This window comes from Dendropsophus ebraccatus, chromosome 5, assembly GCF_027789765.1.
Source record: "Dendropsophus ebraccatus isolate aDenEbr1 chromosome 5, aDenEbr1.pat, whole genome shotgun sequence".
Classification (NCBI taxonomy): Eukaryota; Metazoa; Chordata; class Amphibia; order Anura; family Hylidae; genus Dendropsophus; species Dendropsophus ebraccatus.
Genome location: NC_091458.1, coordinates 62,825,879 through 62,840,448, shown reverse-complemented (window position 1 = coordinate 62,840,448; position 14,570 = coordinate 62,825,879). Strand labels below are relative to the sequence as shown.

General features: G+C 40.5%; 1 protein-coding gene across 3 annotated transcripts in view; it reads right to left on the bottom strand.

Annotated features, from left to right (window-relative positions):
- ARHGAP9 (Rho GTPase activating protein 9) overlaps window positions 1-14,570 on the bottom strand; it is an 89,116-nt gene that overhangs the window by 27,619 nt on the left and 46,927 nt on the right. For 2 of the 3 annotated variants that reach the window (XM_069970372.1, XM_069970375.1), the window contains 8 exons: window positions 12,195-12,282; window positions 11,414-11,509; window positions 7,434-7,532; window positions 6,191-6,311; window positions 4,573-4,692; window positions 2,819-2,917; window positions 2,653-2,730; window positions 2,405-2,458 (listed from right to left, as the gene is read on the bottom strand). In XM_069970372.1, coding sequence (XP_069826473.1) covers window positions 2,405-2,458; window positions 2,653-2,730; window positions 2,819-2,917; window positions 4,573-4,692; window positions 6,191-6,311; window positions 7,434-7,532; window positions 11,414-11,509; window positions 12,195-12,282 — 755 coding nt within the window. The remainder of the gene's footprint in view (window positions 1-2,404; window positions 2,459-2,652; window positions 2,731-2,818; window positions 2,918-4,572; window positions 4,693-6,190; window positions 6,312-7,433; window positions 7,533-11,413; window positions 11,510-12,194; window positions 12,283-14,570) is intronic. The other variant, XM_069970373.1, reaches the window with a different exon arrangement.

Genomic DNA, 14,570 nt, shown 5'->3' with positions numbered 1-14,570 from the left:
ATGACAGGAACACAGGGGCTGATGTAGCAGAGGTGAGGGGAGGACAGAGATCTGTGCTGTGAGCTATGAGAGAGCTTCTGTGCAGTTATGTGGAGTTATAAAGCTTTGTACTATTGAATATATGCTTGTTAGGATAATGTAATGCACCGTAAAGCGAGATTCACATTAACGTAATACAGACACATTTTTATATTTGCATTACGGCCACTATTACCATTGTGTGAACACAACCTAAGAGTACTGGACATTACTGCTGTATTGTGCCACTTTTTTGCTAAAAAATACCATGCCCAAACCTAATTGAGATGTGGTGTTCATGACAAACACTTAAATGATCACTGTCATTTTAAACAACTTTCCTTCATATGAAATCCTATGTGATTTGTAACATATTTGTAAATCACTTTATATTACCTAATATTACTTCTTACCCAGAAAAAGAAAGCTCTAACGTTTGGGCAACTTGGCCACTGAAGGTGTGTCCCTTCCCTGGAATCTGTTGTCTACTCCTTGTTGTTAGGGCAAATCTGTCTCAGGTAACAGCTATATCAGGACAGAACACCAGAAGTGGGGCAGGGCTTACATTGTGCTATGTGCAGAATAGAGATAGCCTAAGAAAGGCTTAACACTATACCTGCAGTCTAAGCTTGTCTGCCTGCTGATGATGATCCAATCTGTGTCTGAAGGCTTCCTTTTCATTCCTCATCACTCATAAACCTGTAGGTAGCTGTACCTTAAAAACTTGCTTTACATAACACCTTGCAATGCCAGTGCATCAGGAACACCTTTCTGCCTCCACATGCCATCTATAGTTCTGCACTGTGTAAATCATCAGCACAACGGTAGCTTTTCAGTGCACTTTTACGATGAATGTGTCATGGCATAGCAAAGTGGTGCAGTGTCCCAGAACAGAGTAGTTATTTGTCACTTTATCTCTGCACCTTTATTATGTCCAGTTCTGTTCTGGAAAGCTATGGTCCACTGCAAACTGTGTGTATTGTGTCACTCCTCTCAGTGTTTAGGTCTGCTATTCCATTCATTTCTTGTATGCATATTCAGTTATCAGTGCCTAAGGGTATTATGTCGCCCCCCCCCCCCCCCAGTGTTCAAGTATGGTACTTCTCATGTATATTTAGTCCTATATGCCTAATGGTGTGATGATGCAATGGCTGGATGTCACATGACTGCCCCTGCTTCCATGGTAACTCCAATGGCCATCGAGCTTTGGCTGGGGAATACCATGTGACTTCCTCTCTGCCTCAGCTCTTGTCTCCCACCTTCAGGGGGATAGGTTGTGTGTTGCTGCTGCTCCTGTGTCACAAGGCCGCAACCCTGCGTTATCTGCTGCAGCATTACCAGAAGTGTTCCTGGCTGTGTTCTATTCTTAAGTCCTCAAGATTCTCATCTATTCTCAAGATCTGGGTGCCGTTCTTCAGTCATTCCTCTCATCATCTTCTCTAATCATCAACAGCAAGTATTCATCTCAGTTCCATTCCGCCCAGCATCTTATCCTCAGTATCACTACTACCCCCATTATTCAGTACGCTATCATCACAGCCTATTGCAGCATCACCCATTATTCTGCCTTGTTCAAGTTTGCCTTATACACGGTTGCATCCGGAGAGACTGTTGCTACTAGTTACCACCGTTACAATAAATACACAACTATCGTTGTTTCTGAACCTTGGCATTGGTGTAATTATTGGTGCCCTGACTAAGGACAACGAAGAATCGCATGCCCAGCCTCTGCATGGTCAGGAGCCCGTTTCTCAGCTGTGTTACCCTCGTGCCAAAACCGTGACAATCCTCTAGCTAGCATCTGCCCCGGTTCCTGCCTGCAACAACATCCTCTCAGCGGAGTGGCCCCTAGGGGCCGGGCATCGCAGAGGAGTATTTTTTGTGCTGTAATTAACCAGACAGGAAGGACGTAACTATGTATGTACTACTGGCAAAAAGCCCAGCTCTGGTCCCAACTCTTGAAATGGAGAGAATGAGAACTGGTGCACCATGAAGGGGACTCTCAGGAGAGCAATATCAGAAGTAAGAACAGTAAAAGTAACCACTCTGAATTGTCAACATAACAAAACCATGCAGGTTTTTAAAAATCCTTTGAAACAACAGGTACACTTTAATGAGGATTTAGACCCACTTTGTTTAGGACATTAAGTAATGGACATCACTCAAGCATTTATACAGCAGTTATTTTTTTCTGACCAACTGACAAAAAACTATGTTATAAAGCATACACAGAAAGCAAAAGGCAACAATAGCATTGTACTATAAGACACACATTTTCAGACAGATTGGGCAAACAAGGCAGATTGGGCAGACAAGGCAGCAGGGGTGTTATTGGGCATATGAGCTGGGACGTGCACAGGCTTGGCATCAGGACATATAGATCTACCTTGGGTGAGCTGTTCCGGAAAAAGGTATCGTCCATCTGTTGTTACTGCCCTCTCTGTAAAATAATAGGTCAGCCTACTGATCAATAAAGAGTATTTGGGGAATACAATAAAGCCCAGTTCTGGGCTAGGGACAATTGACTGACACGTCCAATATTATTGAAAGGGGAAAAAAGTTTTCAACTAGCAAAAAAAAGTGTGTGACAGGAATTCCTTTTACTTCAGTAGGTGAACAGATGAAACGTCTTACCTCTGTCTACAACGAACCTCAGTTTCTGTATAATGGATAAATTTCCACTGACCCTGTAAATCCCATCTACATCCAGCCCTAGTAGAGACACAAGTACAATTGATAAAGCATGGCCATATTCTTTAGCGTTTTACTCTATTTGAAAAGAAAACACCTTTATATTTACCTTTTTCATTTACTGCATCTATGCAAAGCCGGACAAATTTAGGAATGGTACTGTGCTCTCGATAACAAAGTGCATCCAACCGACAGCCAAATACTTGATCTACAGAACACAAGAATGGTTACAAAGTAGTAACAAAATGTAAATCTACAGTATATAAAATGGGCAAAAACGTTAGTTAACGTTAACCCTTTAAGGACGGAGCCAGTTTCCATTTTTGCGCTTTCGTTTTTTCCCCCTCATGTCCCCCTAGAGACCCACATGAGCCCTAATTTTTTGCGACACCAATTATACTTTACAAATACATAATTTTTCTATAAAATATGCTAAAATAAAAACTGGAAAAAATATATGTGCAGTGAAATTTGAAAAAAAGGTGCAATTCCTTTTATTTTGAGGGGTTTCGTATTTACACTGTTCGCCCTAGGGTAAAACTGACATGTTATCTATGTTCCTCAAGTCAGTACAATTACAAAAATATGTACCTTGTATAACTTTTATATTATTTGATGGCTTTTAAAAAATGTAAACCTTTTAAAGAAAACTAGATGTGTTTAAAATCGCTCTATTCCCATCCTTTTTATTGTTTGGTCTATGGGGCTGTGTGAGGTGTCAATTTTTGCACCGCGATCTGTTTTTTCTTTTGGTACCTTGATTTGCCACTTTTTGATAACTTTTTATATAATGTTTTCTGGATTTAATGTAAACAAAAATGCGCAATTTTGAACTTTGGCGGGTTTTTGCTCTTACGCAGTTTACCAAGCGAGATCAGGAATGTAATAGTTTGGGCGATTACGCACGCGGCGATACCAAATATGTTTATTTATTTATTTATTTTTATTTATAAAATGGGAAAAGGGGGGGTGATTCAAACTTTTATTAGGGGAGGGTTTTTTTAATTTATAAAAACACTTTATTTTATTTTCACATACAGTGATTAGAAGCCCCCTCGGGGACTTCTATATACACAGCACTGATCTCCCATTGAGATCAATGCTGTGTATATAATAGAGCAATGATCCATCAGATCGGTGCTCTATTATAATGGTCTGCTGCAGACCATCTACATAGGTTGCTGAGCCCCGGCCGGCTCATTACAACGGATCTCCCCTTCGAGATTGCATCACGGGGGGGAGATCCCCCACTAGACACCAGGGGGAGGGGGCACAGATACGCCGGGAGCCCTCTCTGATCCCCCTTAACAGCCGCATGATGGATATACCCTTCATACGTCGTTAAGGGGTTGAGTGACTACTATGCAATGCATTGAAGTCAATGAAAAGACGGATGTCCAATGCATACAATGTATTAAATAACTGACTTTTTTGCAGCAGACATCAAAATAATGATTGACAATTATTTTCGGATGTCTTTTGCAAACCGACGTTTTTTAATAGTTGTTCACACACAGTTTTCCTTTTGTAACCGTTCTTTCTCCACTTTTACTATTAAATTCAATGGACTTTTCAATGAAGCCGCACCCAAAGGGCAATTAGTAACCCCAAGCTAGAATAATGTACAAACAACAGTCATTGCACTAAGGGGAGGCTAGACAGCTAAGTGACGTCCGTTATTTGAGACTCAAAATTACGGACATCATTTTAAACAGAGCTGAAAAAACGTTGTGTGAACATACTTTGTATATTTGTACATGTCCTATTTTCTTAAAAATTTTCTTAGTAGTTCTAATTTGCAGAATCAGGAAATATTTGGATCCATCAGCAACTGAATGTGAGCTGTTTCACTTACAAACTAACCTTTAATAAGACCTTTCTCTTGTAAGGTCTGGAGGGTTGGCCTCTTCATTAACATTTTCTTTAACCTGTGTTTTACCTTCTTTCTATCTACACCTCCAACATTATTGCTCACCCAGGATACTATTTAGGAAACATCAGGAAAACAGGATTATTAAAATAATAAATGCTCAGATCATCTTAACTTGGGATGGTCCGAACCTGCCGAGGTTCGGGTTCGTATGAACCCGGACTCTCGGCAATGATTCCCGCTGTCTTAAACCTCCGTGGAGAGGGTGGATAAAGCGGGAAGACCGCCTGGAAAACTGGGATACAGCCTATGGCTGTGGCTGTATCCCGGTTTTCTAGGCGGTCCTCCCGCTGTATCCACCCTCTGCACGAGGTTTAAGACAGCGGGAATCATTGCCGAGAGTCCGGGTTCGTACAAACCCGAACCTCGGCAGGTTCAGACCATCCCTAATCTTAACAATGCAAAGTACTGTTAGAGGTGATCTGCTATAGATTGTCATCAAAATGTTAAAGGGGTTATCCAGCGCTACAAAAACATGGCCACTTTCTTCCATAGACAGTCCCACTCGTGTCTCCAGTTTGGGTGGGGTTTTGCTCCTCAGTTCCATTGAAGGGAATAGAGTTTAATTGAAAACCACACCTGCACTGAAAACAAAAGTCATGTTGTCTTTAGAAGAAAAAGGCCATGTTTAACCCATTAATTCACAATAATTCAAAAGGACTGCATTGGAACCCCCTAATTTACATTTATTAGGATAGCTAAAAAATGGTACATCCAGCGACAGGATCACTTTAAATAAATGTATGTGCTAAAAGTTATCAAAACCAGAAAAAAAACTAAAGGCCACATTTTGGTTACAAATGCCAGGCGTTAGATAACTATCAATATTAGTGACAGATCATAGCATTTTTTTAGTGCCCTGCTGTATATTGACATCTATATCTACATGTTTTTACATGCCTTGCAAACATTACTACCAGTCCTATCTCCCATTTTGTTACTTATAACATCTTCAAAGAAAGAATCAAGTCTAGAATTAATGGATTAATTTTTTTCCCCTTTGAAAGCTTTCTTAAAGTTTATAAACACATCGGAATGCAATTCAGTTAGTACGGAACAGTACTTATTATGGTGTAAATCATGTTTCCTATGGGTCTTTATTAAACCTTTCACTCCATTTCTCTTCTGCCGCCTTAGTGCTTTCATATACACTGCAGGCGTCTCTGTCTGTTTCAGTCTGAAATCCTTTAGAGCAGCTCATTTTCTCTGCTCCGCTTCACTTTTAGGTGGATTTACAAATAGAACAAAAAGCAACTTTGATCAGTTATAAATCAGCTTTGATGAACATTCAGGAAAGAACAAAGAGGGGCTGTTAGTAAGCTCCTCTGATAAGTCTGTATTCCACAGAACAGCTTGCTATACGTGGAAAAGTAGGTAGCGTGCAAAAGAGAATGGAGTATAAATTTAATAAAAACCTATAAAAAATGTTTTACACCCAACAAATACAATGCATAAATAAAAAATGAGGTGTCCATAGCCTATTCATTTCTGGACTAGGACAAGGGTACAGTTTTATCTACTTAAAATAAAAAATTTATATGTGTAGCTTACATGAAAACTTCCGGTTTTCTTTTGTCTTCAAAGGGCTGTCCTCCTCACCACCACTCCCATCCAGAATCTCCATACTTCCTGCTCTCCTCAATATGATATCGTCCAATGGATTTTCTCGTTCCTACATGAAGAAAAAGTGTTATTCAGATGTAGACCACAGATATTCTCCTCCGTGAGAAACCCACCAATAGTTTGTTTACAACATTTTACTAAATCCAATTTTGACTGTTAATTTAACATTCATACAGTTACTGAATATCCTGAAATAATGATGTTGGTGGGGGAGGTATCCATGCTTTCACTAGAACACTAATGTAAAAAGGTCACAATAGTTTGTGAAGTGCTCTAAAATTTTATGCAAGACACAGGAGAAATTGGTAATTTGTGTTTAAGCAATTGCTCAAAAATATTCAACAATTTTATACCAACAATCGTAGATAAATTCCCCCCTTAGTCTCAGTATTTGACTCTGTACCTCTAAAAGGAGGGAAGTGTTTTTAAATTTTAAAAAAAAATGAACACAAGAACAAGTGGGCACAATGTAGGGCTAGCAAAACAAGTATATATTACTTTACTGAAAGAGTAGTAGATGCTTCAAACATACTTCCAGCAGATGTGGTTGGTAACTAAATTTAAACATGCCTGGGATAAACATATATCTATCCTAAGATTATAATAAGGGCATACTAGATGGACAAGGTAGACTTTTTCTGCTGTTTTCTATGAAGCCCCCACCATCACCACCACATTTCAGCAATACATCTACTCTTGTCGGCAAGAATTATTTCAGGGGCTCCCTAAATGCACTGCTAAATCTCTCCAAATATTTGTTATAAGAACTTTCTTAAAAAGCCACTAAAAAAGACTTCCTGATTTAGGCACAAAATCTTATTATAGTTTAGACTATGGAACTTCAAATGTATATAACATTAAATAATAGCATTACCTTTATTTAAAGAATATATTAAATTCTTAAATTATGTCACATAAATGATGTCACAATAAACAAAAAGAATTAAGACTTCACTACTTCTAGTCACTAATCTCTCTCACTGGGTCAGCTCTGAGTTAACAGCCTATGAAGTAGAAGACCTAATGCCAGTATTATGACAGCAAAGCATGCTAATGTCTTTGAGAACATCTGTACTGTCTATATAGAAGTCTCATCTAAAAATAAAGCACAACAATTAGATAATGCAATGTAATAAATGCAGAAGCAATTAATAGTCATTATGTAACTCACCAGCCTCTCTATAACTCTCTGCAGGGCATCATACCACTCCTGGACAACACCCTCCTTGTCAGACTGCAGAAGAAACTCATTGCCCGTTACCATGCGGAGCTGCAGAGGGCACAGATCATAAGGTTGGGTTAAAGCCAGTTTATAATAAAAATCAATTCCTGTAGCGCATGACCACCAAGCACTCAAGAGACAGAATAGTACTCTATTAGCAGAGCAGTCAGGATGCATGTATCACAAAATCCATTACTATAAGCATGCTAGGTACTAAGATAAAGCCATAGCTAATAAATATGCCAATGTACTTGTTTTGTACACTCATTGACAAAAGAAAAGTACCATGAATAAGTTGTTGAAATTGAATTAAACTTTCTATGTAAAAATGTAACCATAATATATGTAAGTGATTCCAATATTAGAGTGAAAGAATAAGCGTATTGGGAAAACTGTACAGCTGAAAGGAGGCTCTAGTAGTCTGGATACCAGATATGGTTGGGCATGAATGTATATGGGTTCTGTACGGCATCATGCAGCAGATGAAAACTCTAAAAACCCTGAAACCCTGAAAACTCATCTCATCAGGCTCGCTTATAACGTTCCCTAAACTAGTTTCCCCCTTCTGTTTCCCTCGCTCTATCTCTGACGGTTCCTGCACTCTATATGTTTACTTGCAATCAGATATTGGCATTGTTACTTGCTCATCCTGTATTTCCAACTATGTACAATGGCTGGACCATGGACAAATTAAGCACTTATGTCTGGTGTCAACCCAAGTTGTTAGTCTGTAAGCTCCAACGAGCAGGTCTCGTTTATACTTTGTATTTTTTATGTTTTAATTTATTCTAATTATTTAACTGTGTATTATGTACTGTATGCATAGAAAAAGCGCTGTGGAATCTGTTGGCGCTATACAAATAAAATTATTATTATTATTATTAATATAGATGTTGCAGCTGGGCCTGTAGATCCGGCACATTTATAGAATTCCTAAGCTGGTGTCCCAGCTGGTTTCATATATGTTTAATTTGGTATAATTCTGGTGAACAGACAGGCAACCATTATCCTGCTAAAAAATGCCAGCTGGAAGCCCTGCCAGATCTTCACACCAGCAGTTGGGGATCTGCAGCAAATGCAGGATTGAAGCACTGACCAAGAGGCCTCCATACTTCATCCTGACTGTCATTTCCAGTCTGTAGCTATCCAGGTTTCTTGTTCGAAACACCACTGCAAAAAGATGTGACGTGGCTGGCAGTCAATAGCAGGACATATAATGGGCTAAGCAGGATATAGGATTTCTTTGCTTATTATAAATTACTTGGTGGTCTATCATGATTCTTTGATCTTATATTGTACAGGCTGTTGGCATATTACATCAGTTCCCAGAAGCTGGGCCTCCTGATGAACCCATACTTGTGGGGGGAAAAGCAATGAGACCCCTGTTGCTTGTATCTTTTTCCTTTTTACTTGTTGTTCCGGGATTATTGTACATCGTACTCACTCAATGTGATAGTTACTTATTGCTGTCACAATGGAAAAGTAGAAAAAACTCCTCCACTCCAACAACAGGATGCCGGGCATAGGTCTAGGTAGCCAGGAATCGATAGCAAATATTAAAATAATTTAATTAAACTTATGATAAAAGACAACGCGTTGTGAGACCGGTCCGCTCTCTTTCTCAAGCGGTCTCGAAACAAGTTGTGTCTTTTACCATATGTTTTATTAAATTATTTTAATATTCGCTATGGATTCTTGGCTACCTGGACCTGCACCCAGCATCCTGTTGTTGAAGTGGAGGAGTTTGTCTCTAACAAGAGTGGCTGCGGTTCTTTTATGTGCTTTTTGTGAGAGTTGTATCTTATACTTGCACAACTCACTTAGACGAGAGTTCTTCACCTTATTTCTTTTGTCTGGATTACGCTATGGAGCCCTCCCAATAGTGCCTTAATAGTAGCCAGCCCCCCAAGTGTCCCATATAGTAGCCAGCCCTCCCCAATAGTATCATATAGTAGCCAGTCCTCCCCATACACTCTTATAAAGTAGGCAGCCCTCCCCCATAGTGTCTTAAATAGTAGCCAGCCCTCCCCAATAGTCTCTTTTATATTAGACAGCCCATCCTGTAGTCTCATGTAGTAGCCAGCCCTCCCAATAGTGCCCAAATAGTAGCCAGCGCCACAAGTGTTCCATCGGGCCAGAGACCCCTGTTGCTTCTATCTTTTTCCTTCTTACTTGTTCCGGGATTATTGTACATCGTAGTCACTCAATGTGATAGTTACTTATTGCTGTCACAATGGAAAAGTAGAAAAAACTCCTCCACTCCAACAACAGGATGCCGGGCATAGGTCTAGGTAGCCAGGAATCGATAGCAAATATTAAAATAATTTAATAAAACTTATGATAAAAGACAACGCGTTGTGAGACCGGTCGGCTCTCTTTCTCAAGCGGTCTCGAAACGAGTTGTGTCTTTTACCATATGTTTTATTAAATTATTTTAATATTCGCTATGGATTCTTGGCTACCTGGACCTGCACCCAGCATCCTGTTGTTGAAGTGGAGGAGTTTGTCTCTAACAAGAGTGGCTGCGGTTCTTTTATGTGCTTTTTGTGAGAGTTGTGTCTTATACTTGCACAACTCACTTAGACGAGAGTTCTTCACCTTATTTCTTTTGTCTGGATTACGCTATGGAGCCCTCCCAATAGTGCCTTAATAGTAGCCAGCCCCCCAAGTGTCCCATATAGTAGCCAGCCCTCCCCAATAGTATCATATAGTAGCCAGTCCTCCCCATATACTCTTATAAAGTAGGCAGCCCTCCCCCATAGTGTCTTAAATAGTAGCCAGCCCTCCCCAATAGTCTCTTTTATATTAGACAGCCCATCCTGTAGTCTCATATAGTAGCCAGCCCTCCCAATAGTGCTCAAATAGTAGCCAGCGCCACAAGTGTTCCATATAGTAGCCAGCCCTCCCCAATAGTATCATATAGTAGCCAGCCCTCCCCTGTAGTCTCACATATTAGCCAGCCCTCCCAGTAGTGCCCAAATAGTAGCCAGCCCCCCAAGTGTCCCATATAGTAGCCAGCCCTCCCCAATAGTATCATATAGTAGCCAGCCCTCCCCATATTCTCTTATAAAGTAGGCAGCCCTCCCCCATAGTGTCTTAAATAGTAGCCAGCCCTCCCCAATAGTCTTTTATATTAGCCAGCCCATCCTGTAGTATCATATAGTAGCCAGCCCTCCCAATAGTGCCCAAATAGTAGCCAGCCCCCCAAGTGCCCCATATAGTAGCCAGCCCTCCCCTGTAGTCTCACATATTAGCCAGTCCTCCCAGTAGTGCCCAAATAGTAGCCAGCCCCCCAAGTGTTCCATATAGTAGCCAGCCCTCCCCTTTACTCTCATATAGTAGCCATCCCTCCCCCCATAGTCTTTTATATAGTAGCCAGCCCTCCCCAGTCTCTAATATAGTAGCCAGCCCCCCCCCCCAGTCTCATATCATAGCTAGGCCTCCCCAATAGTCTCATATAGTAGCCAGCCCTTCCCCATAGTCTCATGTAGTAGCCAGCCCTCCCCAGTAGTCTCATATAGTAGCTAGGCCTCCCCAATAGTCTCAAATAGTAGCCAGCCCTCCCCATAGTCTCTTATATAGTAGCCATGGCGGGCCAGATGTAATTCAAACTCTGAATTTCCTGGTGGCCTAAAAATAATGGCACCACGGGTCAGAGTTTGACATGACTGATCCAGAATCACTAATAGGGCATATGGATAAGTGTTTTCATTGCGCAACATGAATGTATCTCCATCTTCTTTGATATACTGTCATATTGATAAAATAAGATACCCTTGATACGGCAAACCGGAAAATAAAATCTAACCATAGACAGACTATATAAGATATAGGAAATTAAATGAGTCTTTTCATTTCCTTCTGTAAGGATGTTAATCGCTCATTGTAGAAGAACAATCTAATTGTTGTTGCTGTTTCTGGTTACTTACATGAATGACATTCTTTTTGCTAGACTTGTCTTGAGCCCATTCTATGTCGGCGCCTCGGAGGTCCATACTACTCTCTGGCTTACTATTAGAAGGTTTCTGAAACAACAATGAACATTGTCATAGATGAGGTGATCTACTAGTAAGGTTAACAAATAACACAATTGTCTAAATAAGTTTAATAACTCTATTTTATTTCCACTTTAATGACTGAACAACTTCATGTGGCGAGGCTTACTATTACAAACAATATTCATATGCGGCAGCAAGCTATGACAACTGGCTAACCATATTTCTGAAGTATTTGGAATGGGGTGTGCATTGTGGGCCTATGGTCTCTTTGTACGCTACCATATGGTGTCTATATGAAGCCCTTGATGCAATGTTTCAATGGGAGTGTACCTCTGTCATACTGAATGCGAGGGGACATGGCTCCATTGTTTTCTATTCAGAATGAATCATGAAAAACATCTGTATTCCTTGATATGAAGGCACAATATGGACCCACAGCAGGCTATAGGTGCCATATTACACATCCCTTTAATAGTCATGTGTAATATAGGTGTGTGTACAAAGGTCTTAAAATGACCTCCCACTCTATAAAAACATACTAGTATTGTACGTGTCAGAAATGTGATTGTAAGCCCCATTATAGACAGACACTGATATAAGCAAAAAAAAATCTTTGTATAGAACTGTGGAATATGTTGACACTATATAAGCAATAGGAAATAAAAGTAAATAAAAAAAAATAGTAGTTAAAAACAAAAGAAATAAGACTCACCCAATCAGATGGGGCCTGCACTTTTGGGTCCTTATAAAATACTAAGCTGTTTCTAGTCAAAACTACTAGAGATGTAGTCCAATTTTTCCTGAAACGAGAAACCCAAAACAAAGGTTTTGCTAATTATCAGGTAATCAAACTATATATCAATATCCTGGCTCCTCATTCTCTCTGATATTCACTATTTATTTAAGGCTGCTGGATAGTTAGGGACACATAGCTGACTATTTTTTTTTTGCAAATCTGTGATAAGATTCATGTTGTTCTACATTGCAATGCATGGCACTTACTATTGCACTGCTATACATCTCTGTGTAGTTCAGGCCTAAAGGCCCTATTCCACCAACAGATCTGACGACAGATTATCTGCCAAAGATTTGAAGCCAAACTCAGGAACAGACTATAATCAGAGAACAGGTCATAAAGGAAAGACTGGATTTCTCCTCTTTTCAAATCCACTCCTGGGTTTGGCTTCAAATCTTTGGCAGATAATCTGTCGTCAGATCTGCTGGTGTAATAGGGCCTTAAGACTTATTTTAGACTGCATCTCACAGTGCACGTGTAATGTATGTTACACGATAGGTTCCTGCTCAATAGAGTTATATTCAGTATAAAAATGTATGTTTTTTTCGACATGGGACCCTATGTATGATGGATGCCACTAGGTGACCTTTGTCATTCAAATACACTTGGGCCCAAATTTATCAAAGGGTGTAAAATATCCACTGTCACCTAAATATCCACAGCAACCAATCACAGCTCAGCTTTTAGCTCAGGTAAAATGATAGAGGAGCTGTGATTGGTTGCTGTGGGCAGTTTGCACCAGTGGATATTTTACACACTTTGATAAATCTCCTCCTAGAGGTATACATCAGAGAGTCTTTATATATATAAATGTGAAATCAGACTAAATGTGTCTTATATTAAGAAAATGTTCTGTTTTAATACAAGGCTATTTCTGCTGCCACTAGGGGGAAATCAATGCATGTAAATTTATCATTGTGTTTAAAGGGAAGCTGTATAAATCCTCAGACAGCATTAAAGGGATACTCCGGCCAGGGGCGTAACTACCACTATAGCAGCCATAGCGGCTGCTATGGGGCCCGCCGCATCAGGGGGCCCCATGGCCTGCTCCTGCAATACACTGGGCCCCCTGAGCCGTCATCATTTGCAGCACCAGGTGGCCCTGCTGGTCTCCTGGGTTTTGCAAATGTCCCTTTAACTGCAAGCACTCCTGACCAGAGCTAGCAGTTATGTAGTTATGACTTCACTTGACCGTTTAGTGGTCAGTCGGGGGGGGGGGGGGCAATCAAAAGTTTGCTATGGGGCCCAGCCATTTCTAGTTACGCCCCTGAATCCGGTAAAAATCTTTTTCCCAGTTATTGAAACACATTACAAAGTTATTTAACTTTGAAGCATATTACAGTTACCTATCTGCCCCCCTTCCCTATCCCCCCAACCCCTCAACCAGGAAGTGAAGTAAACCCATTCTTACCTAATCACTGGTAACCCCAGGCTGCTCTGTGGCAGCCATTTTGTGACAATTACATCAAGAGGGAAATTGGTCTAAGCCCTGTTAGGCCAGCCTCCCTTTGTCAGATGACTCAGGTTGCTCAGCTCTGATTGGCTGAGCAAGCTGTAAGCCATCTACCAGTTGTACAGAGTCAGTTAGACATCACAGGAGACAAAGTGCATCATGGGAAAGCCCAAACCAGGAAGTAAAGAAAACATGAAGCCACCAACTGGAGCTTCAGTTCAGTTTTTTTTTATCAGCGGAGTTTTCCTTTAATGATACTGAACTCCAACCCATATTAAACAAAACGAATAATAAGTAACCTTCTTACGGTACCAAGGACACCATCTTTAACCATTTACCATCCTAAACAACAATAGCAGCCAGGCATACACTGATCAGCCCTGAGTTAAAACTATTTGCCTCACAATGTGTAGTTCTACATCAATAACTGTGACCCACTAGAGCTCCACAAGACCTGCGTCCATGTCCTGTAGTGTCTGGCAACAAGTCTTTAGCAGCAGATCCTACAGGTTCTTTAGGTTGTGAGAGTGGGTCAGACTGTTTTTCCAGCACACACACAGATGCTCGAAAGGACTGAGATCTGAAGAATGTGGAGGCCAAGTCAGGTTCTTTATCGTGTTTCTCAAACCATTCCTGAACAATTTTGCAGTCTTTCAGGGTATTATCCTGCTGAAAGAGGCGACTTCCATTGGAAAATATCATTAGGTGGTAAATTTTTAATCAAAACAAACATGGTTGCCCTTCTATGGGCAACCTTTGGTAAGCAACCACTGCATATGGGGAACACTCAATATGTTTTGGACATGCTCTCTCCAAGTTGTGTAATCATTTTAATTTAT